Source organism: Microtus oregoni, unplaced genomic scaffold (genome assembly GCF_018167655.1).
Source record: "Microtus oregoni isolate MIOR12 unplaced genomic scaffold, Mior012 000015F_ref0000493, whole genome shotgun sequence".
Lineage (NCBI taxonomy): Eukaryota > Metazoa > Chordata > Mammalia > Rodentia > Cricetidae > Microtus > Microtus oregoni.
In genome coordinates, this window is record NW_024543074.1 from 4,348,643 (window position 1) to 4,369,872 (window position 21,230).

General features: G+C 49.5%; 2 protein-coding genes across 2 annotated transcripts in view; both read left to right on the plus strand.

Moving 5' to 3' along the window:
- Acsf2 (acyl-CoA synthetase family member 2) overlaps positions 1 to 4,573 on the plus strand; it is a 41,298-nt gene extending 36,725 nt beyond the window's left edge. The window contains exons 11-16 of the mRNA XM_041664579.1: positions 87 to 194; positions 1,249 to 1,400; positions 2,948 to 3,089; positions 3,704 to 3,814; positions 3,971 to 4,039; positions 4,309 to 4,573. Coding sequence (XP_041520513.1) covers positions 87 to 194; positions 1,249 to 1,400; positions 2,948 to 3,089; positions 3,704 to 3,814; positions 3,971 to 4,039; positions 4,309 to 4,359 — 633 coding nt within the window. The 3' untranslated portion in view covers positions 4,360 to 4,573. The remainder of the gene's footprint in view (positions 1 to 86; positions 195 to 1,248; positions 1,401 to 2,947; positions 3,090 to 3,703; positions 3,815 to 3,970; positions 4,040 to 4,308) is intronic.
- Positions 4,574 to 13,010: 8,437 nt separating this feature from the next.
- Rsad1 (radical S-adenosyl methionine domain containing 1) lies at positions 13,011 to 20,526 on the plus strand. The gene is made up of 9 exons (XM_041665052.1): positions 13,011 to 13,213; positions 13,588 to 13,721; positions 13,824 to 14,028; positions 16,383 to 16,748; positions 16,918 to 16,981; positions 17,396 to 17,543; positions 17,734 to 17,788; positions 18,599 to 18,702; positions 18,956 to 20,526. Exons 1-9 carry the CDS (start codon positions 13,079 to 13,081, stop codon positions 19,071 to 19,073), a joined length of 1,329 nt encoding a protein of 442 aa, XP_041520986.1. The 5' UTR covers positions 13,011 to 13,078; the 3' UTR covers positions 19,074 to 20,526.
- Positions 20,527 to 21,230: the final 704 nt, after the last annotated feature.

A 21,230-nucleotide genomic window follows, 5' to 3' on the forward strand; every position in this document is an offset into this window, starting at 1 on the left:
TCACCCCAGTTGTCACCGTTCAGCTAACTAGGGTAGGCCATCACTGCCACTCAGTCCCCTCCAAACAGTCTTTTTGACGCCCCTAGGTTGTTTATGGAACAACTGAGAATAGTCCCGTGACCTTCATGAACTACCCCGAGGACACCCTGGAGGAGAAGGCTGAGAGTGTGGGCCGAGTTATGCCTCACACGGAGGTGAGCCCCCCGACAGATGCCCTCAGAGCCCACCTCACACCGCTTGAGGACAGTTGGGGCTTTCCATCAGACATCCACACAGCTCACTCAAATATAGAGGGCCCCAACAACGGGGGCTTGCTGGACCTGGCCCGGCTTTGTGGGTTGAAGCAAGGAAGGGGAAGAGCTGGAACAGCAGCCCTGAGCAGCCGCCAGCTGAACCTCTCCTCAGCCACCCTTCCTGTCTGAGGTGTGTTTTTGCCAAGCCCACTGTCTGTCTTGGGGCAGCTAGACCAGTCTCAAAAATGAGCCAGAACAGAGATTTTTTTTTCCTTACACAACTCTTTCTTCCCCCCGGCCCCTGCTCTTGCTATTCTTTTGTCTGAACCTAAACTCTTATTTTCCCAAGCTATCTGTTCCTTGAAGGTCCCTTACACTTCAAAGGCCCAAGGATACTCCCCAGCCTCAGACTCCTAGCTATGACTCTTCTCTGGCTTCAACCATGCAACTTTATTCAGATATTACTGATTTTCTGTGCCTCTTTGGGAGGCACCCTGGAGCTTGTCAGGGAGATATCCTTTTTCTCCATCCCCAAAGTGCAGACATGGAAGTGCCCAGACCCAATTTTCCTCCATACATTGCCTGTGGCTCTTTGTCTACCAGGATTTCGGCTTCTTCCTCTGCTGACCACAAGGCGGAGCCATGCGGTCATCTTCAGTGCCTTTGCTGCCTTGTGGAAAGTGAGGGGAGGCAATAGCCTTCCCTTCTACATAGCTTATAACTCAGCATCTGCCTGGCATCCTTCAGGCCTCCTTCAAGGCTGCTCCCTACCCAACCCTGTCCTCAGCACCCTGAGTAAGCACACACACAGCCTCCCCATGGTCCAGGCCCAATGTGGGTCTCTCCATGGTGACAGGTCTATTGTAGCCTATTCCCCCCCCCCCCCAATGGGATGAGCAGATCCAGCAACTTCATTTCTGGGAGGGTAGGGGGAAAGAAAGCAAAGCTCCCCGCCCCATCCCCAGGGAAGCAAGAGAGTGGGAAGCTCAAGCTGGAAACTGACTTGCTGTCTCAGGCCCAGATCGTGAACTTGGAGACAGGGGAGCTGAGCAAACTGAACATGCCGGGAGAGCTGTACATACGAGGGTACTGCGTCATGCAGGGCTACTGGGATGAACCACAGAAGACCTTTGAAGCTATTGGACAAGACAAGTGGTATCGGACAGGGTGAGATGACGAGACAATACGGACATTGTGGCTGCCAAGTGGGGCTGGGGTTCCGAGGCTGCGCTCTGTAAACTGAACCAGTGCGTGGAGGACATGGGTTCTCTTGTCCTGGAGACTTGCTTTTCAAAATTGGCCTGGGCTTGCAGCTAAGTGGTAAAGCTCTTGGATGCTGTGTGTGAGGTCACAGATTGAACCCCAGTATTGTGGGGGTGTGGAAGGAGAGAAAAAAACACCTCCAATGCTTACTGGAGATGTATCTTAGTTTCTAGTGTCCTTGTTTAGCACATTTGAAATACTGGGTTCGGTCTTCAGCGCCACATGAACTGGCATAAGGCACACGGCTGTAATCCCAGCTCTTGGCAGAGGGCTGGCTCATCTTTAGCTACGTAGTGAGTTGAGAGCCAGCCTGAGCTACATGAGACCTTGTGTCCAGTAATGGAAAACAGAATGGATTGTGGATGCAGGTCAGCGGGGAGAGGGCTTGCTTGTCTAGCTTGCGCAGTCCCTGGGCTCTCCCTGTGGGGTCACATCACCCCAGCATGGTAGTGCGTATGTTGGTAACCCTACTGCTTGGGTGGTAGAAGCAAGAGTATTAGGTGTTCAAGGTCACTCTCATGTGACCCTGTCTCAAAACAAACAGCAACAACAAAAAAATTTCCTAAATCAAAATGTGTGTCATGGGGGTGGACCTAATTCTCACAGTGATAAGACACCAGAACATCGCACGACACTTTGCACCCCCAGAATCTGAGTCAGTTTTCGGTGAGTTGTTTATTAATCAAACACAGGGACCTCTACAAAAGCATCCAGAGCTCTTAACATTAAGACGTCTCTCCAGTCCCTGCCTTTCTCCCTCCCTCCCTCTCTCCTTCTCTCCCTCTTTCCCTCCCTCCCTCCCTCCCTCCCTCCCTCCCTCCCTTCCTTCCTCTCTCTTTTCCTTTTGTTTGAAGCTGAGAACTGAACCCAAGGCCTTGCAACGCAGGTGCTCTAACTGAGCTAAATCCCTAGCCATGCGTGTGTTATTTATTAGATCCGCACACTCGCAGTACCCACACCTGCCGTGTGCCAGTGCTGTTCTCAACCTGAAGGGAAACAAGATGAGACCGGGCCTGCTTCTTCCCACGTGTCTGGTGCAAGAAGACAGATAATTTCAGACATCAAAAAGTCAAACGGGGTCACAGGAGAGGAAGTGGCTGTGGCGGAGAAAGAGGATTTTCTTAGAGCAGGGTCAGAGAAGGCCACTGGAAATATTTGAGCTGAGATCTAAATGATTAAAAAAGAAGCCATCCATAAAGACAAGCCAATATATAAATAGGAAGGCAGGGAGAATGGGGTAGGTGCTGTGCTGACTTTACCCCGCTTCTTCCAGCCTAGGCTATAGGCTTCAAAGGTGTTTTTTTGTTCCTGCTGGGACTCCTAGAGTCTAGAGCAGTGGGGAACACACAGTAGATGCTCAGTAAATGTTTGGTGACCAAGTGAAGGTGTGAGCTAGTGGACAAGTCCCATAAAGCAGAGGTGAGGTGCCACTGCTGGGTGTCTCCTTACAGAGACATTGCGACGATGGATGAACAGGGCTTCTGCAAGATCGTAGGCCGCTCTAAGGACATGATCATCCGGGGTGGTGAGAACATCTACCCCGCAGAGCTGGAGGACTTCTTCCACAAACACCCACAGGTGCAAGAAGTGCAGGTGAGACACCGTGAATCGGGCACTGGGACCCCGGGATTAGCTGGTGACTAGAAAGGGGGCTTTGCCTTAGGTTTCTATTGCAGAGATGAAACACCATGACCAAAAGCGACCTGTGGAGGAAAGGGTTTATTATGAAACACCATGACCAAAAGCAACTTGGAGAGGAAAGGATTTATTATGAAACACCATGACCAAAAGCGACTTAGGGAGGAAAGGATTAATTATGAAACACCATGACCAAAAGCGACTTGGGCAGGAAAGGGTTTATTTCGTCTTCTACTGATACATCATAGTTCATCACCAAAGGGAGGTTGGGGCTGGAATTCAAGGCAGGAACCTGGAAGCAGTAACTGAAGGAGTGCTGCTTACCGGCTTGCTCCCCATGGCTTGCTCAGCCTAGGGGTGGCACCGCCCACAATGGGCTGTCCTCTCCAACATCAGTCATCAACCAAGAAAATGCAAAATAGGCTTGCCCAAAGGCCAACCTGGGGGGGTGGGGGCATTCTCTTACTTGAGGTTCCCTCTTTCCAAATGACTCTAGCCTGAGTCAAGCTGACATTAAAAATTAGCCAGCCCAGGGTGGCAATGCAGTATTTGTCTTTGACCTTGGCTAGGTGGTGGGGGTGAAGGACGATCGGATGGGGGAGGAAATCTGTGCTTGCATCCGGCTGAAGAGTGGAGAGACCACCACAGAGGAGGAGATCAAAGCTTTCTGCAAAGGAAAGGTAGGACCCCCGCCCCAACCACCCTCCCTCACCTACCTCTCCCTGTCAATCAGCCCTGGTAGGGATGTGGGGGGTGTTGCCTGGTGGACCCAGTTCCCCAGCCCAGGGAGCGCTCTGACCTTGCCCAGCCTCACACTTCCCCTCTCTGCTCTGCAGATCTCCCACTTTAAGATTCCCCGATACATCGTGTTCGTGGAAAACTATCCTCTCACCATCTCAGGAAAGGTGTGTAAGGCGGGGGAGATTGGAGAGGGACAGGGCAATGTGGAGTCTGCTGGGCCTCCTTGCAGAAGGCCAAGTGGTCCCACCTGTTCCTCCCCCAGTAATGAGCTGGCGGACAGTAGGAGGGTTGGAAAGCCACTTCCTCCTGTTTGTCCTGGGCCTCCTTGGGTTTAGTACTTGCTCCCTTCCCCCACTGTCATTCCCAGGCAGACCAGGGATGACTGGTTACCATGGCACCAGAGCAGCAGACTCTCACTCTTGTCTTCTTCTAGATCCAGAAATTCAGACTCCGAGAGCAGATGGAGCAACGTCTAAAACTGTGACGCAAAGAAGGGTCCTCCCAGAGCCCCTCAGCCTTCCCACACAACGGAGAACCCTACTGGCCCTTCTCAGCCAGCCCAGGCCCTCCTTAGCCTGCCCAGGCTTCTCCTCTGTCCTCCCACACAAAGGAGGATCCTCCCAGCCCTCCCGGGCTCTTCTGAGCCCTCCTCGTGCCCCTTGTCATCTTTGTGACTTGGCATAAAGAGTTTTCTGTTAGGCCGGTGTCTGGTTGGTGTGTTCTCTGCAGCTCCTGTGGGGTGGAGAAGGGAGAAGGCTGGGAGGGAGCTGGCTCTTCAGACCTTGTCCTGCAGGCCCTTGTCTGTCTATTATCTACTTAATCTAAGCCTTACCCTGTCTCCCTGAAATGTGTGTGTGTGTGTGGTGTATGTACAAGAGTGTTCATATGAAACAGGATCTCACTGTGTGGACCTGGTGGTACTGCTATTCACTGTGTAGACCAGGTTGGATTTGAACTCACAGAGATCTCATTGTTTCTGCCACTGGAGTGCTGAGATCAAAGTTGTGTACCTCCATGCCTGCCTTCGTTTTTGTCTCTTTAAGTTTTACTCATGTAATTGTTTTCCAAATTATCACCACAGATTTGTCCAGGAATAAGTAGTGTTGTGTTTCTTCCCCTGTTGCTGAGAATCTTAAAGACCCTCGCATGCTAGATAAGGCCTTGTCTGCTGGCATAAGCTCCTAGCCCGATAGTTTTTCACTTTTTAAAAAATACCAGATTTGTGGGCGGAGAGATGACTCGGTGGCTGAGTGGACTTGCTCTTTGTCCAGGGGGTTTACGTTTGATTCTCAGCACCACGTTTGGCAGCTCACAACCACCTCCAGCTCCGCAGGATTGCATGCCCTCCTCTGCCCTCTAGGGGCACACCCCACACACACCCCAATACGTGCTATATACTTCCACAGACACATGCAGATAAATAAAAACAAATCTGTCAAATAACAGTTTTATTGAGCTATATATAGCTCACATATATCCAGCTCACCCACTTTAAGGCATGTTTTCCACACCATTTTTTGGGGAAGGGGGGGTTGTTTTTATTTTTCGAGACAGGATTTCTCTGTAGCTTTGGTGCCTGTCCCGGAACAAGCTCTTGTAGACCAGGCTGTCCTCGAACTCCCAGAGATCCACCTGCCTCTGCCTCCCAAGTGCTGGGATTAAAGGCATGCGCCACCACCGCCCGGCTTCCCCACCATTTTTGTCTGGATATCAGTTTAACTATCTCCAAAGCCAACTTTAACCATTGCCATCACCTCCTAAGAGACTCTGTAGGGGCTGGAGAGATGCATCAGGGCTAAGAGCACTGGCTGCTCTTGCAGAGGACCTGGGTTTGTTTCCCAGCACCCACGTGGCATCTCACAACCGTCATAATTTCAGTTGCAGGAAATACAGCGCCCTCGTCTGACCTCGGTGGGCTACCTGGTGTGCACATACAGACTCATTCAAGCAAAAACACTGGTCTACATGAAATCGATTGATCTGTTTTTATTTTATGTGTATGAGTGTTTGGCTTGCACATATGTTAGTGTGCCTCCTGCCTGCCTGGTGCCCTCAGAGGTCAGAAGAAGGTGGCTCTCCTGAAACAGGAGTTATGGTTATGACCCTCCAGGTGGGTGCTGGAAGATGATTCCAGGTCCTCGGCACGAGCAGCAGTGCCCTGAACCAAATATACTACTGTGGTCTTACTGGGTTCCGAGGTTCACGTTCGTAATTCCACTACTTTGAAGGCAGAAGCAAGGTGATTGCTGCAAGTTCGAGGCTAGCCTGGGCTACATCATTACCTTGTCTCAGAAAGCAAAACAGCAGCAAATCAAGTCAGAAGGAAGGAAAACCTTATATTTATCATTTTTATCTTTTTCAACCTACCCACTTCTTATTTTTCTTCTATAATTTTTGATTAACGAAACTGGGATTCTGCCTTACAAAACCAAAACAGCAATAAAAAAAAAAAAAGTAGAACAGTTTGGAACATGGAACGAGACTGGGGCTGACGGTCAGTGGCCTGCCTGCGAGTAGCTAATCTTCATGACTCTTGGCAGGTCAATGGTGCCATTAGCATGATCTTAGGGTAGAGTGTTCTGTCCTCTGATGTCCAAAGCTCAGCCATGGATACTTGAATAGGCCAAAATAAAGAGTCAAATAAATATTTCATAAAGGTAAACCTCAGGCCCCAGGAAAGTAATGTAGACAACAGTGACCCTTTTCAGAGGACCATCAACTGCAAAGTTATTGGGGAACAAGTGACTAATATTACTCGGTTGTGTGACCCCAAAAGTTAATGGGATTTTTTTCCCCCTCTGTAGTGGGGATGGGACCCAGGGCCCCAAGCTTGCTTAGGCTCTGTCTTAGCTACATCACCAGTCTAATGGACTTTCTGTTTGAGGCAAGGTCTCATGTAGTAACCGTGTGGAGGTTAGGTCAGCTCCTTAAACACTGGACCCTTCTGCCTCCACTTCCCAAGTGCTACCGTGCCAGGTGTGTGCCACTATACAGGGCTCCCGATGATCGACTTATTGTTCTTATTAATTTTTTTAAAACGTGCTTAATGGGTGTAGGGGTGTAGGTGAGGATGGCAAGCACACATGTGGAGGTCGGAGCCCCACCTTCTGGAGTCCGTCCTCTCCACCTTCATGTGGGTTCTGGGGGTCAAAACATTAGGCTCTCATCACTGGGTGGCAAGCATTTTGACCCTCTGAGCCGTCGTGCTGGCCCACGGTTAGTTGATTTTAAAGTTGAGTAAATCCAGTCAACTAAAAGCAAATGAAGTCCGATTTTCCCTCAACTTCAGTTCCCGCTGGGAGGAGACAGAAAAGTCTCTGTCTGCAGCCCTGAGCTCCCTGCACGGCTGCCCCAGCATTGGCACCTCTGTACTGTTGAAGAGCTGAGTGTTTCGTTTAAGTTCCTCTTAAGGACCAGGCACCGCTCCAGATGCCTTCACAGCATCTTCTCTTGAAAGCTTCCCGGCAGCCTCATTAAATAAGCATCCATCTACTCCACAGAGGTGACCCCCAAACAGGGAGATTCACTTTCTTACCCAAGGACATGAAGCCACCTGGTGGGTTAAGAAAATCTCCCCAGCACAACGTCAATTCTCCCTGACTTGTAATGTATTTCTCTCTGACCCTTCTCCTCTTTCTCCCCCCCCCCTTTTTTTTTGTGAGACAGAAACATAAACTGACCTTTAATTCTTGGTAATCCTCCTGCCTCAACCTCCCAAATGCTGAGATTACAGTTGCATGTCCCTCTTCCTGGCAAATGTTGTGTTCTTCCTGTCGTTGAGCCAGATACCAACATTATCAGTCTGAGGCCAGCCTGGTCTACTTAGTGAGTTCCAGGCCAGCCAGGGCTACATAGTGAGACCCTGCCTAAGGAAAACAAGAACAATAAAATCCCCCAAAACAACAACAAAAATCAAACCTGGCCGTGGAAAAGCAGAGTTTATGAACATATCCGTTTTGTTTCAGAGTCACATAGTTGATGCGATTGCTAGCTTCGGCTAAAGGAAAATTAATAATTCTTAGTATCTACCCTTCTCTGGTTTGCACACCTTTCTGCTTTCAAAAATGCATGAAAGAGGATGAGTGAGAGAGAGAGAGACCAGTGAGCAAAAGACACTTGCCACCAAAGCTCATGCACTGATTTTGATCTCTGGGACCCACAGAGTGGAGGCAGGGAGCTGACTCCCTTGGGTTGTCCTCTGATCTTCACAGAAGCCCTGCAGTATGGGTATCCATACACATGCGTACACGAATAAGTGAAAAAAAGGCATAAAAGGCCCACAAGTAGGGTTCATAGCAAGATGGCAGCTAGGAGATTCTGAACCGCCATCTCTCAAGCTAGCCTTCCCCTCCCAGGGCTCTCTGTCTCCTGAGCCATTAGTTTCATTGACAGAAGATGGGAATCTTCTAGACCCAGCTGTCTGAAACAGGTTCATTTTGCACTGGTCATCAATTTGCCTGGCTCCTGTAGACAGAACATTCAGTCACGTTACATGAAGCATGTGCATCACTTAGAGACAGCAAGGGAGAAAAGACTGGCTGAAGCCTAGTACCCCAGGGTCAGGAGAGCTGCCTGGTGTGGATGGAGTCTCATCTCTGTGCGTCCCACTCCCACTGCAGCCGAAGGATAGAAAAACGGCCTTCCCTGACTTGTGTGCTCTAGGGTCACATACTGTCGGGCTAAACCACTGAAAGATACCCTGTTTCTAGAGGGGACAAGGACAGGGAGTTTGGTCCATTCTAGATGTTCCTCCTAGATGCTGTATACTCAGAACCTTAGCTTCCTGAGGACCCAGGAAAGGTGAGAACTGCTTTTAGACATGAGTGACTCCAACGCCCTCCAGATCTTTCCAGTCTGGTGAACAGTCCCTCCAAGCCTCTCTCGTGTGTCCTGACCTTCTTGCACACACCATCTCTTCCACCTCTTTCCTCAGATGCCAGGATTGGCATGATTCAGAGGCCACAGCTCACTCTCCTGGCCAAGCCAATACTCTGTGGAAAATGATTCTTTTCTTTTTCTCTTTTCTTCCTTTCCCTCCCTGTCTCCCTCAAATATTTTCATATCACGTGTATGGGTAGTTTGCCCGCATGTATCTGTGCACCACATGCATGAAGTGCTGGAGGAAGTTGGAACTGGAGTTACAGATGGTTATTAGCCACAGTGTGGGTGCTGGGTTCTCTGGAAGAGCATGTTATGGCTGTACCATCTCTCCAGACTCCCTTCCTTTCCTTGAAACATCGCCCCATGTAGCCCAGCCTGGGTTCAAGCTCCCTAGATAGTCAAAGAAGATCTTGAATTCCTGATTCTCCTGCCTTTACCTCCAAAGTTTTAGGATTATAGGGATGCACTGCCACACGTGCCTTTCTTTTCTTTCTTTTTTTTAAGCAAAATTTTTACTTAATTAAAAAGAATGTGATGCATTAGGAAAATTATCCATTATGATCAAGTAGGCTTCATTCCAGAGATGCAGGGCTGGTTCAACATACGCAAATCTATCAATGTAATCCACCATATAAATAAACTGAAAGAAAAAACCATGTGATCATTTCATTAGATGCTGAAAAAGCATTCGACAAAATTCAACACCCCTTTATGATAAAGGTCTTGAAGAGAATAGGGATACAAGGGTCATACCTAAATATAATAAAAGCTATTTACAGCAAGCCGACAGCTAACATTAAATTAAATGGAGAAAAACTCAAAGCCATCCCACTAAAATCAGGAACACGACAAGGCTGTCCACTCTCTCCATATCTCTTCATTATAGTGCTTGAAGTTCTAGCAATAGCAATAAGACAACATAAGGGGATCAAGGGGATTCGTATTGGAAAAGAAGAAGTTAAACTTTCATTATTTGCAGATAATATGATAGTATACATAAGCGACCCCAAAACTCTACCAAAGAACTCCTACAGCTGATAAACACCTTTAGTAATGTGGCAGGATACAAGATCAACTCCAAAAAATCAGTTGCCTTCCTATACACTAAGGATAAGGAAACAGAGAGGGAAATCAGAGAAGCATCACCTTTCACGATAGCCACAAATAGCATAAAATATCTTGGGGTAACTCTGACCAAGGAAGTGAAAGATCTATTTGACAAGAACTTTAAGTCTTTGAAGAAAGAAATTGAAGAGGACACCAGAAAATGGAAGGATCTCCCTTGCTCTTGGATTGGGAGGATCAACATAGTAAAAATGGCAATTCTACCAAAAGCAATCTATAGATTCAATGCAATTCCCATCAAAATCCCATCAAAATTCTTCACAGATCTGGAGAAGACAATAATCAATTTTATATGGAAAAACAAAAAAACCCAGGATAGCCAAAACAATTTTATACAATAAAGGATCGTCTGGAGGTATTACCATCCCTGACTTCAAACTCTATTACAGAGCTACAGTATTGAAAACAGCTTGGTATTGGCATAAAAACAGAGAAGTCGACCAATGGAATTGAATAGAAGACCCTGACTTTAACTCACAAACCTATGAACACCTGATTTTCGATAAAGGAGCTAAAAGTATACAATGGAAAAAAGAGAGCATCTTCAACAAACTGTACTGGCAAAACTGGGTGTCAATCTGTAGAAGAATGAAAATAGATCCATATCTATCACCATGCACAAAACTCAAGTCAAAATGGATTAAAGACCTCAATATTAGTCCGAACACACTGAACCTGATAGAAGAGAAAGTGGGAAGTACTCTACAACACATGGGTACAGGAGACCACTTCCTACGTATAACCCCAGCAGCACAAACATTAAGGGCCTTATTGAATAAATGGGACCTCCTGAGACTGAGAAGCTTCTGTAAAGCAAAGGACACTGTCACTAAGACAAAAAGGCAACCCACTGACTGGGAGAAGATCTTCACCAACCCTGCAACTGACAAAGGTCTGATCTCCAAAATATATAAAGAACTCAAGAAACTAGACCTAAAAGGCTAATCAACCCAACTATAAAATGGGGCACTGAGCTGAACAGAGAATTCTCAACAGAAGAAGTTCAAATGGCCAAAAGACACTTGAGGTCATGCTCAACCTCCTTAGCGATCAGGGAAATGCAAATCAAGACAACTTTAAGATACCATCTTACACCTGTCAGAATGGCTAAAATAAAAAACACCAATGATAGCCTTTGCTGGAGAGGTTGTGGAGAAAGGGGTACACTATTGCTGGTGGGAAAGCAAACTTGTGCAACCACTTTGGAAAGCAGTGTGGTGGTTTCTCAGGAAATTCGGGATCAACCTACCCCTGGACCCAGCAATACCACTCTTGGGAATATACCCAAGAGATGCCCTATCACACAACAAAAGTATATGCTCAACTATGTTCATAGAAGCATTGTTTGTAATAGCCAGAACCTGGAAACAACCTAGACAACGTAGATGCCCTTCAATGGAAGAATGGATGAAGAAAGCATGGAATATATACATATTAGAGTATTACTCAGCAGTAAAAAACAAGGACTTCTTGAATTTTGCATGCAAATGGATGGAAATAGAAAACACTATCCTGAGTGAGGTAAGCCAGACCCAAAAAGAGAAACATGGGATGTACTCACTCATATTTGGTTTCTAGCCATAAATAAAGGACATTGAGCATATAATTGTTGATCCTAGAGAAGCTAAATAAGAAGGAGAACCCAAAGAAAAACATATAGGCATCCTCCTGAATATTAACCTTCATCAGGCGATGAAAGGAGACAGACAGAGACCCACATTGGAGCACCGGACAGAAATCTCAAGGTCCAAATCAGGAGCAGAAGGAGAGAGAGCATGAGCAAGGAACTCAGGACCGCAAGGGGTGCACCCACACACTGAGACAATGGGGATGTTCTATCGGGAACTCACCAAGGCCAGCTGGCCTGGGTCTGAAAAAGCCTAGGATAAAACCGGACTCGCTGAACATAGCGGACAATGAGGACTACTGAGAACTCAAGAACAATGGCAATGGGTTTTTGATCCTACTGCATGTACTGGCTTTGGGGGAGCCTACGCAGTTTGGATGCTCACCTTACTAGACCTGGATGGAGGTGGGTGGTCTTTGGACTTCCCACAGGGCAGGGAACCCTGATTGCTCTTTGAGCTGACTAGGGAGGGGGACTTGATTGGGGGAGGGGGAGGGAAATGGGAGGCGGTGGCGGGGAAGAGACAGAAATCTTTAAGAAAGAAAGAAAGAAAAGAAGGAAGGAAGAGAATGTGATGGAGTATTTTGCCTGCATACATGTGTTGTGTATTGCATGCATGCTATAGTTATTTTTTTAAATATGTATTTATTTATGTATTATGTATACAATATTCTGTGTGTCTGCCTGCATGCCAGAAGAGGGTATCAGATCTCATTTCAGTTGGTTGTGAGCCACTATGTGGTTGCTGGGAATTGAACTCAGGACCTTTGGAAGAGCAGGCAATGCTCTTAACCACTGAGCCATCTCTCCAGCCCCTTTAGTTATTTTATTATTATTGTGTGTGCATACACGTGTGTGTGTGTGTGTGTGTGTGTTGTGTGTGCACATGAGTTTGGTAGGAGGTACCTGTGGAGGTCAAAAGACCACTCTGCAGAGCAAAATTCTCTCCTGCCCCATATTTGTGTGTTCCAATGACCATTCAGGTGAGCAGGGCAGCTGTCAGTTCCTTACTGGGCCGTGATGCCTGTCCCCTCTTTTTTTTGTTTCGGACTGTGATGTCTGTCCCTCTTTTTTTGTTTCTTTGAGACAGACTCTAAGCACCCAGGAGGGGGACAGGACATGGACGCCTAAAATCAGGTCATAGTCTAAACGGAGAGACAAACCAAGTCAAGATTCAATTCAGTGACCTACGTCTCCTGGCGTTCAGATCAGAGCCAGGTACACATTATAAGTAATTGATTAAAAAGAACTAAGAGTTGTTGCACGGGTCATGAAAGTCGCACTGTTGCAGGTTGCCAAGAAGCCCACAACCCACTCCTCGTCCTTAGGAAAGGACAGGTGGGCTGCGCCCTCGGGAAAGACTAGGCTGTGAGTACGGCAGGGTCCGGCAGGTGGCGCCGCAGATCCGAGGCCCAGGGCTCTCTAGCCGCGCCGGGAGAGGCAATACGAGGTCACACAGCTCCTCGGACTTCCGCCGGCGCGACCCACGCGGCCCAGCCTAGGGCACACCCTTGCGCCCTGGGTGCGTTGTCGAGGTGTCGGAACCCTGCCTTCTGCCGCCTTGCTCGCCATGGCTTCCTCCCGGGTCCGGATCGGGAGATGGGTGGCAGCAGCCAGGGCGGCCCAGAGGCGCCCCCGTGTGGACAGCCTGGGACAGCCTCGGATTCCCGAGTCCGCGAGCACGCGTGCCGCGCTTTACGTCCACGTGAGTGGGTGGGGTCGGGCAGAGGGAGGCCTTGGCTGGCGCTTGTCCCGTTGTTGTTAGTTTCCGTGCTCCAACATCAATCACATCTGGTATAGCATCTGTCCCCCTCGTCCTACCCCACCGGAAAACGTCGGGCCAAAGACCTAAAGTCTGGTGCTCACCAGCTGGGTGACCCTTTGGAATCTTGTCCCACCAGAGCGGGCATAGTAATCTCAGCGCCACCTGCCTAGGGGCGCAGAGTGGCTTAGTTGTCGCAGCCACCGCTGACCAACCACAGAAAGGGAATGGGAATGTGTGAGATAAACCCTGGAAATAGCCTGAGCAGCCCAGAGTCCCACCTCAGCTCGCAATGCACCCCCCACCTCCGTCCCCAGTGGCCCTATTGTGAGAAGCGCTGCAGCTACTGCAACTTCAATAAGTACATCCCCCGCGGCGTGGAGGAGGGGGCCATGCGGAACTGCCTGGTGACGGAGGCACAGACGCTGCTGCGGCTCAGCGGGGTGCAAAGGTCGGTGTTCAGGCCAGCAGACGAGGTCTTGGGAGAGAGGACACGATAGATGGACGTCCCTTGGGGCTTCTCCAGTTTCACGGCTCCATCCTCTTCCTCCAGGGTAGAGTCTGTGTTCTTTGGTGGGGGAACCCCGAGTCTGGCCAGTCCTCACACTGTGGCTGCTGTCCTGGAGGCCGTGGCACAGGAAACCCATTTGCCTGCGGATTCGGAAGTCACATTGGAGGCTAACCCCACTTCAGCCCCAGGTTCCAGGCTGGCAGCTTTTGGCGCAGCAGGAGTCAACAGGTTGTCCATTGGTCTGCAGGTGACCCATTTCATCCATCCTATCCCAGTGCACCCAGACCCTAAGGTGGCATTCAGCCACTGGGAAAACATTTCCGGGTACCAGGTCTAGTACACGGTAGACTGGAACAATACCATTCATTCCTTCATTTATTCATTTATTTATTTTACTGTTCTGTCTGTTGCTATACTGGCCTATATGCTTCCTGAGGCAGGCTTTGACATCATCATCATATTGTTGTTGCTGTTTTGCAACACTGTACCCTGTAGTTCAGGCTAGCCCCAAATTTGATATGTAGCCGAGGATGACCTTCTTCTGCCTCCATCTTCTTAGTATCAGGATTCCAGAGCAACCACGTCCACTTTATGTGGTGCTGGGGATCGAACACGGGTATGAGGGGCAAGCATTCTACAAACTGAGCTATATCCCCAGCCCTTATTAATATCATTATTACTTTGATAGCAGAACTGACACTGTAGCTCAGGTTGGCCTTATACTCGTAGCAATCTCCCTGCCTCAGCCTTCCAAATACTGGGATTAGAGGCACCACGCCCAGCTAGTTCACCCTTTTGTATTCCAAGCACTTAACATGGTACCTGCTACATAGTAGATGCTGCACGGGTGTGGATGGCTCAGTGGTTAGAGTCCTTCCTGTACACATGGGAACCAGAGTTTGGATCCCCATCACCCACACAAACACCGAATGGGCATGGCAGCCTGCTGTAGTCCCAGGACTTGGAGACACAGATAAAGGGGTCCCATCCCACTCTCTTAAGGCTGGCTAGCCAGACTTCCCCATATCAGCCAACTGTGGTTTGGCACAGTGAATATGGTAGCCAAGATTTAAGGAAACTCCCAGTGTCAACCTTAGGCTTATACACACACACACACACACACACACACACACATACACACACACACGCGCGCATGCGCGTGCGCGCGCACTTGCCCTCACCCTCACACACATGTGAACACATATACACACAAGCACGCTACACACATACAGACATCAAAGGAAGAAAGGATAAAAACAGGGCGGGACTTGTTATGAGATTGGAGATGGAGACAGGCCAGCAGCCAGATCATGGCGTGGTAAATACTGCCTGAGGGGTACACAACCTGATGAAATCCTGGAAGCCTTCCTGGAGGAAGTGATACATGAGTGAGACAGAGCAGGTGCTCACCCAGTAAGGGGTGTGGGAGGAAAGGGCCCAGGATGTGGAAGGACGTTGCATGTTTTGGGGGAAGCTGTGTCATCCCCTGTGACTGGGGACAAGGCAGACAAACAGGACCCAGAGCCTTCAGCTCTTGCGAGAGTTTGGGGTTTTTCCCATTGTGGAGCCTCTGAAGGTGTGTTTATGAGTCAGGAAAAATCTCTGCCAGGTTGACCTCTGATGTTTCTGTATCCCCCATTTACCACAGGGTAGACCACTTCACTTAGAGTTTGGGGTCACAGGATAGTCTGATACATCATGTCTGGATGTTTTTGCTCAAAATGCTTGTTTTTCCCTCTTCCTTTTTTTTGGGGGGGGGGGTTCGAGACAGGGTTTCTCAGTCCGTAGCTTTTGGTTCCTGTCCTAGAACTAGCTCTTGTAGACCAGGCTGGCCTCTAACTCACAGAGATCCACCTGCCTCTGCTTCCCGAGTGCTGGGATTAAAGGCGTGTGCCACCACTGCCCCACTCCTCTTCCTTTTTTTGAAGACAAGTTTGGTTTTGGTTTTGTTTTGTTTTGTTTTTTGTTTTTTGAGACAGGGTTTCTCTGTAGTTTTAGAGCCTGGCCTGGAACTAGCTTTTGTAGACCAGGCTGGCCTCTAACTCACAGAGATCGCCTGCCTCTGCCTCCCGAGTGCTGGGATTAAAAGCGTGTCACCACCGCCCCGTCAAAGACAAGGTTTTATAGCCCACGCTGGCCTTAAATGTGTCAGCTTTGAATTCTTGATCCTCTTGCCTCCACCTCCCCAGGTATTGATTGGGATTACAGGTGTGGGATTATACCACACGTGGCTTCTAATTATGAGGAAACATCAGGGAAATCTAAATTAAGAAACCCTTGGGTCTAGGTGTGGTGGTACACAGTTGTCACCTCACTGCGCAGGAGGCTGAAGAAGGAGGATTGCCATGAGTTCAAAACCAGCCAGAGCTCTTTAGTGAAACCCTGTCTCAAAAGGCAACAAAACACAACAAGAGGGAGAGAGAGAGAGAGAGAGAGAGAGGGAGAGATATTAAATATACCCTTCACTGAGGAGTAGCTCTGGGTACTGCCTTGACCACCTACATGGTTACCCCCGCTGTCTTTGTGTGTCCCTCACATCTGTGCCCCAAATAAGGCTGAGTGTTGCTGCCTCCCTTGTTACACCCGACCCTCTCTCCCCAGTCCCTGGATGACACGGAGCTGCAGCTGTTGGGACGGACTCACTCGGCCAGCGACGGTTTGCAGACTCTGGCAGAAGCCAGGCGCCTATTCCCTGGCAGAGTATCGGTGGATTTGATGCTGGGGCTACCGGCACAAAAGGTGGAGGCGTGGCTTCGACAGCTCCAGAGACTGCTGTGCCACTGCGATGACCACCTCTCCCTCTACCAGCTGACCCTGGAACGGGGCACTTCACTCTTTGCCCAGGTGCAGCAGGGCACCCTCCCAGCCCCTGACCCCGACCTGGCTGCTGAGATGTACCAGGAGGGCAGGACGGTCCTTCGAGACGCTGGCTTTCGCCAGTATGAAGTCTCCAACTTTGCACGGAACGTGAGTGCTGGGCGGATGACCGGAGATGCAAAATCAGTGGGCTGAGATGTGACCGGGAGAACGAAACCTTCTGAAGAGAGGGGTTCCCGTGTTCTCATCAGATACCACTGATCTAAACGGAAGCCAGCATCGCCTCTTTCAGTGCTGACAATTCCCTCCTTTCCCACAGGGGGCGCTCAGTACCCACAACCGGACCTACTGGCAGTGCGGTCAGTACCTTGGCATTGGGCCTGGTGAGTGGATTGTGAACACCCGAAAGCATGATTCAGGAGAGGAGCATTCTGGTTGTGTGAACTTGGACTGCTCGTTTAACCACTCAGAGCCTGCATTTCCTTTTGCAAAGTACACAAAACCTCTCTGTGGAACCACGGAATGGGAATCTCCAGGCCTTTGCAGCCTGGTGCCGTAGTTCTGAGTCTGGTGTAGATCAGAAGCCCCTGGGGGCTTGTTGCAACCAAGAATGCTGGCTGGGCCCTCCCTGCAGGACTTCTCATGGGCAGAGCTAGAGCAGGACCTGAGGATTTACATTTATAGTGGTCGCTTCGGGGACCACCCTTGGGAAAGCCCCTGATTTAAATCTGATAATTCACCATGTTAACTTACTTCTATTAATGTGTATGTGGGGGATGATTGTTTGTTGTTGTCAGGAGCCCATGGACGATTTGTGTCCCAGGGAGCCGGAGGTCACACCCGGGAAGCACGGATCCAGACGCTGGAACCAGACAACTGGATGAAAGAGGTGATGCTGTTTGGTCATGGCACCCGGAAGTGTGTCCCCCTGAGCAAGCTGGAGGTGTGAGTACCTAAGTACCCAGGGCTCTTCACCAAGGGTATCCTACACCCCAGAAGCCCCACCATGCTTTTACATCGTTATTGCCTGCTTTGCCTCTCCCACTCTTGAGTTCTAAGCATAACATCACATTCCGGCATTGGGCTTAAAGAACGTGAGAGCTTCCCCTTAAGATCCCATGTGATTTTCTTTCAGGCTGGAGGAGGTTTTGGCTATGGGGCTGCGCACTGATGTGGGGGTCACTCATCAGGTAAGGGACTGGGGGTTCTTAGATGCATCAGCTCAGCTCTGGGTTGACCGCTGGAGGATGGGCCTGGCTAGCCGATGCCTGATGGCAGAATCAGTAGGCAGTGTTGTATAATGGTCAGAACCTTAGACTAGGGCTGAGTACTGGTTTTGGTTTTTCAAGACAGAGTTTCTCTGTGTAACCCTGGCAGTGTTGAAACTCATGCTATAGAACAGGCTGGCCTCGAACTCACAGAGATCCGCCTGCCTCTGCCTCCCAAGTGCTGGGATTAAAAGCGTGCACCACCATACCTGTCGCGCAAGTACTCTCAAGTACACTGAAACTTCAGATGGGAAGGGTAATAGCGACTGGAGCGGTGGTGGCGCACACCTTTAATCCCAGCACTCGGAAGGCAGAGGCAGGCGGATCTCTGTGAGTTCGAGGCCAGCCTGGTCTACAAGAGCTAGTTGCAGGACAGGCACTAAAGCTACAGAGAAACCCTGTCTCAGGAAAAAAAATAATAATGACTAATTAGATTCAGGGTTACTATGGATGTCGTTTGGGCTATGAAGCCCTGGCGCTGGCACTGCCCATTGAAGGGGACAGCAGGAGAGAGCAGAAGAGACTTGCCCCCCCCCCCCCCCCCCGCTGGATTTGGGTCTCCACATGCACTAAGAATAAAAGCGCTTGCTTTCTCTCTGGCGGTTGACCTGTCCTGCCTGGCGTTCATGAGCGTCTTTGCTCAGACACCATGCTGGACTTTCCCTGACCCCTCCCTGGATCCAACCGCCTGGCCCTCAGCCAGCGCATTGCCCTAGCTCTTCTGGTTCCCAGCACTGGCAGCAGTTCGAGCCCCAGCTGACCCTATGGGACGTGTTCGGAGGAAGCAGGGAGGTGGAGGAGCTGCGAGCGCAGGGTCTGTTGCTGTTGGACCACAGGTGTGTTGGTACAGAGGGGGCTAAGGGGTCCCTGGGAGCCCTGACTACAGATAAAGGCATGGGCGCGGGGGGGGGGGGGGGGGGGGGGGGGGGGGGGGGGGAGTGTCTGCCATAACGCATGCTCCCCTCTTCAAAGTGGCGGAAACAAGAAAGACCAGTAGCGAAGGGTCTGTGGGGTCCCAGGGGTACACGGTCAGGAATGAGTCTTAAAGCAGTAAAGGAAAAGTCATGCCCGGGTCTCTCGGTTTCCCAGGGGTCTCCGGTGTTCATGGGAGGGGCTAGCTGTGCTGGACTCACTGCTGCTGATCCTCTTGCCTCAACTCCAAGAAGCCTGGCAGCACAGGACTCCCTCACCTGTGTCAGGAGGATGACCAGCTGCTTCTGCATCACAGGGCAACAGCAGTTGGACTTCTAAGGTTGGGCCGGCATGGCGGTCATCTCTCCTCTGCCTGCTTTAAGGTGCCGGCCTCTCTGCTTTAAGTTGTTATTGCTTGGCTCTGATGTCCCGACGGGGATGGCTACAGTGAACTGGGAGAAAGTGCATCTCTGGTCCTGGAGTTGGTACCCACCAACATCTCAGGGGCCACAGAACAGCCTGTGTTCCCATGTGAGCCTAGGAGGTACTCGTCACACACTGGCTTTTGTTGGTCCTTTTGGACACTAAATAACAAGCAATATTTGGAAGTTATTCTGCAGGGAATTGTGTCTGTTGGAGAAGTCTCCCTCATTCTGGAGTAAAGCCCCGAGTTGGCGTGTATGATTCAGTAGAACTAAATCCCCTCCAGGTATCTTAAACAAGGGAAAAAAACGTAAGAGTGGGATATTTACAGAATCATTTGAGAGGCTGGAGAGATGGTCCAGTAGTTAGAGCACTGCTCTTCCAGAGGACCAGGGTTCAGTTCCCAGCAGCCATGCGGTGGCTCACAACCATCTGTGACGCCCATTCTAGGGGACCAGGAACCCTCTTCTGACCTCTGCAGATACCAGGCACATATGTGGTACATGGACACTCATTCAGGCAAAACACTCATGCATAAAATAAAAATAAATCTTTTATTAAAAAGCATATTTGAGGTTTGTAGTCAAGGCAATTTGTTGTACAGAATGGGTCCCACACTCTGGGTTTATCTGATTATCTGATTGTTTTCTTTCTCAAGACAAGGTTTCTCTGTGCTATAGTCCTGATTGTCCTAGAACTCCTTTTGTAGACCAGGCTGGCCTCAGACTCACTGAACTCAAGTGCTGGGATTGCCATTTCCCCACAGCAAAGAACTTTCCTTTGTTATCGATGTAATGTTAGGGTCAAACCTGTGGCCTTGCTCAAGTCGGACAACTGTTCTCTTGCTGAACAAGCCAGAGTTTCTTTTCTTTCTTTTGTTTTCTTTTCTTTTCTTTCTTTTTTTTTTAATTGAGCGACCCTCAGTGTTAGAATCCAGACCAGAGTGCTGCTCAGGCCATGCCCACCTGCAGCAACCTCCTCGGTCTATGCTAGAAATGAAGAAATGCCAGGCTGTGAATCCCTAGCTCCTACCGGGCTCCTCGGTGCCCCACCCTTTAGCCCCCAGGTTGTCATACTCCCTGGACATGGGAGGGCTGTCATAATGGGTTTGCCTCAACTAGATGCTCCCCTCCTCTTCAAAGTGGCTTATTCCTTGCTGGCGATGCAAACACCCTCCCTCTTTTTCCCTACTGCCTGCAGGGGAGTCAGAGACAACCCTGAAGAAGGGGAAATCTCCCCCTTCCTCCAAAGCCTATATGGAAGGGACCCCCCCCCCGCCAACTTTGCCTTGTAGAACTTGAATTATCATCAGAGCCCTGGCCATGTTATCCACGTACCCATAGAAGTGGGGCCTGAGTGCTCCTCAGAGTCCACACTGTGCTGCTGCCTATTTGTGTGTCTGTCGTATTAATTCTTCTTTCAATAAATCTCTTTCTCTTTTAGTCAATCTCCTACTCTTTGTCTTAAAGACAAACCTGAGTGCCCCCCCCCCTTGAGCCACTCCCAGCCTTTTACTCTTTTATTGGGAATTGTATATTCTCTGTGTGTGTGTGTGTGTGTGTGTGTATGGTTTGTTTGGCTGTATGCCATGCGTGAGTGTGTTTGTGTGTGTGTGTGTGTTTGTGCATGGTTTGTTTGGCTGTATGCCATGCGTGAGTGTGTTTGTGTGTGTGTGTGTTTGTGCATGGTTTGTTTGGCTGTATGCCATGCGTGAGTGTGTTTGTGTGTGTGTGTGTTTGTGCATGGTTTGTTTGGCTGTATGCCATGCGTGAGTGTGTTTGTGTGTGTGTGTGTGTGTATGCATGCACCTGGTTTGTTTGGCTGTATGCTGTGTGTCTGTGTGGTTTGTTTTGCTGTATGCCGTGTGTGTGTGTGTGTGTGTGTGTGTGTGTGTGTGTGGTTTGTTTCATTGTGCTGGGACTGGAACTCAGGCCCTCCTGATGTTATGCGATCCTCCATCACTGAGCTACATCCTCAACCTAAGGCTCTGTAACTGACTCCTTGTCAAGGCAAAGGGTACCAGGGTGCC

Bases quoted from the DNA above. Each gene is read 5' to 3' on its own strand.
- Rsad1 (XM_041665052.1), top strand. From the start codon at position 13,079: ATGGCTTCCTCCCGGGTCCGGATCGGGAGATGGGTGGCAGCAGCCAGG. The intron at 14,029-16,382 runs GTGACCCATTTC...CTCTCTCCCCAG, and splicing joins GGTTGTCCATTGGTCTGCAG to TCCCTGGATGACACGGAGCT. The intron at 16,749-16,917 runs GTGAGTGCTGGG...CCTTTCCCACAG, and splicing joins TCTCCAACTTTGCACGGAAC to GGGGCGCTCAGTACCCACAA.